Genomic DNA, 3,125 nt, shown 5'->3' with positions numbered 1-3,125 from the left:
GTGTGTGTGTGTTGGTGTGTGTGTGTGTGTGTGTGTGTGTGTGTGTGTGTGTTTGCGCTCTCGCTGCATCAGCTGCTGCAGTATTCTCATGTATTGTTTATTGATTATTGTGGTTGACTGACCTGTGTTTGTTTTATGGCTAATACAGACAGAAATCTAAAGAATAAACAGGTCAAATCTTGCAGATACATATATAATAAATAAATAACTTATTTATTTTAATGGTAGCTTATAAGAAAATGTCCTGCAATATTGAAGTGGTGATGCTTTATCTGCTGTCGATGTTGTAATAACTCTTTTCCTTAATCAGTTTTCATGGAGTTGATTGTTTTTGTTTTGATATAACGATAATAGAGTTTATTGTCTGATATGGTATCTGAGTTATTGTATTTGTAATATCAGTGTCAGAGATGAAGATGATGAAGTCGTTAGATAGTGATTGATGAAGGATTGTAAGAGATGACTGACAGATGATTGATCTGTTCATATGTTTATTGCTGGAGCTGTAATCAATCACACTGAACATCAGAGACGCTCACCTGACGCTCATGAAGTTATATATTCAATATATGATGACACATATGTTTAGTTCTGTCCGTCTGCAGCAGCACAAGTCTCAGGGAGTTTTATGTTGATGTTTCGAAGTTTGTTAGTTTCATGTCATTGAATCTTCAGTGAGTTTGAGGTTGAAGTGTGTGTGTGTGTGTGTGTGTGAGTGTGTGAGTGTGTGAGTGTGTGAGTGAGTGAGTGTGTGTGTGTGTGTGTGTGTGTGGATTCATGCAGTCATGTTTTAAGATGACGTCTGCTGAATCTCTCATGATGATGTTGTGGATATTGCGTGTATGAAGTAGTGTAGATGGAGAGACTCTCTGTCTGTCTGATTCAGAGGAACCCGTCACACACTCACACACACACACACACACTCACTCACTCACACACAGTAGGTGTGGTTTAGGGTGATTGAGTCTGTGCATGTACGTGTGGTGCCCCGTATGGCGGCAGCTGTTGCCTGGAGAGCTCATTAACTGCAGAGATGTGACTTCTCTCTTCCTTCCATTACAGATATGCAAACACATAAACAACCAAGCAGCCCTAGCAGCCCTGATGATGGCGCCCGGCACCTAGACACACACACACACACACACACACACACACACGCATGCGCTCCACATCCATCAGTGTGTGTAGGAGGACATTCAGAGCTGCAGCGCTTCATCTGAGTATCTGTGACCTCCTGAAGCTCTGAGGATCATGAATCGTTTAGATTATTCCACCACATACGTAACGTCTTCAGAGAGATTTCACTCGTTCATCGGAGAGAATGTGTGCTTTGATATGAAAATCCTTTTGGCATTATGATTATTGTTTAGAGCAGCAGTTTCCAAACTGTTATGTCAGCCGAACCCCTTTGAGCTAAAATATTTTCTTAAGGTCCACCAGAATTTTTAAGATAATCTATCTCTATTTTTATCTATTTATTTATTTATTTATTTTCTTCAAATGAAATATTTAGTGTTTTTTAGAAGGTGGTTTATTTTGATTCTTTTTATTTTACATTTATTTATAAAAAATGGGCATTTTAATGATTTAATGAATGATTAGCTTTTCATAAACCCGCTGCATCTCCTCATGAAGCTCAGCTCCAGATGACGGTCAGTGTGTGGTGTTGACGTGTGACGCTCTGTCTGATGTGTGTTTGTTTCAGGATGATGAGGTGGTCCTCCAGTGCTCCGCGATGGTCCATAAGGAGCAGCAGAAGCTCTGTCTGGCTGCCGAGGGCTTCGGGAACAGACTGTGTTTCCTCGAGTCCACGTCAAACTCAAAGGTACGAGTCTCACATCTTCACTAATGATGTGTCTAATATCCCAGCAGCACTCTAATGCGAATGAAGTATTTCTGCTGCGTGGAGTTTGATTCAGACACATCATGATTCCAGCACATCAACAAAACTCTGATAATGACAGATGAAGAATATTACAATGACGTTCACATTCCAGAAACATGAGTGTCATAAATTATTACTTTATATGGAGAGTTTAAAAGTGAGTGAAAATGATATATTAAAAATCTAAAATTTTATTTCACTGTAATATACTGTAAAAAAATTTTTTTTTAGAAAAAGTGTTCTAAAAAAAAAATGATTAAAATTTTTTAGTAAGTAAAAAGTATTCATACACATTGTGGCTCAGGATTGATCGTTCAGTATGAAGTGAGTCTGCTGAGGCCGTGAATCATTTAATCATCGCTCTCATAAAGACTGCTCATGAGATGATGAGAGGGAGCTGTAATTCAGTTTGATTGCTCAGGTCCGTCTGAGGAGTTTCTAATGACACTGGCCTCATTTTACTCATTCTGTCCTCAGATTGCTGAAAATAATGTTTCTCACTCACTTTCACACACTGATCGCAAACACAAGCTACCTTTATCTGCTCGAGAAACGCACTCAAATCTAGCCAGCTGATTTCAGCTCTAACCCTAAAGGTGCGTTCACACCGCCGCCGTCGAGAGTGTCAAAAATCGCTCTGGCCGCCCTGCCAACAACGCTGTAGAAAGATTCGTGGACGCGCTGACGCTCTGACGTAGATCGAATGCTTATCTTGTATTTAAAGGGGACGCAACGCAAACACGCTTGTTGATCTTGTGCAGACTGACCACAAGCAGGGTAACGTTATAAGTTAACCTCATTAAATATTGTTGTGGACGAAGTATTAAGATCCTTTACCTCATAATGTATAAAGCACTAATACCACACTGTAAAAATACTCTGATACAAGTAAAAGTCCTGCATTGAAAATGTTACTTAAGTATAATCAGGTATAAACATTACTTAATGTAAGTATAATCAGGAAAATTGATTTAAAGGTTTAAAAGTGAACTGGGACTATTACACTATTATTTATTATGTCATTAGATTATTATTACTATAACGTTAATGCACATCAGCAACTCACCAGGAACACCAACAATCTCAGACACCTTGGTCCACGCATCATTTTTTAAATTTTATTTATGTCCCTGTATGCAAACAGGGACACGTCATAGATTATTGGGAAACCCGCCACAGCAATAATCAACCTCTCCTCCATTTTGCTTGGGAACTAATGTGGTCGGAACCAAAGTTTACA

At 39.0% G+C, this 3,125-nt stretch overlaps 1 protein-coding gene across 1 annotated transcript in view; it reads left to right on the top strand.

The window, feature by feature from the left end:
- Positions 1-3,125, top strand: part of ryr2a (ryanodine receptor 2a (cardiac)) — a 114,337-nt gene that overhangs the window by 22,692 nt on the left and 88,520 nt on the right. The window contains exon 3 of the mRNA XM_016521655.1: positions 1,706-1,825. Coding sequence (XP_016377141.1) covers positions 1,706-1,825 — 120 coding nt within the window. The remainder of the gene's footprint in view (positions 1-1,705; positions 1,826-3,125) is intronic.

This window comes from Sinocyclocheilus rhinocerous, unplaced genomic scaffold (genome assembly GCF_001515625.1).
Source record: "Sinocyclocheilus rhinocerous isolate Xijiao unplaced genomic scaffold, SAMN03320098_v1.1 scaffold852, whole genome shotgun sequence".
Classification (NCBI taxonomy): domain Eukaryota; kingdom Metazoa; phylum Chordata; class Actinopteri; order Cypriniformes; family Cyprinidae; genus Sinocyclocheilus; species Sinocyclocheilus rhinocerous.
Note: the sequence above shows the minus strand (reverse complement) of the source record. Positions and strands in the feature narration are given on the sequence as shown.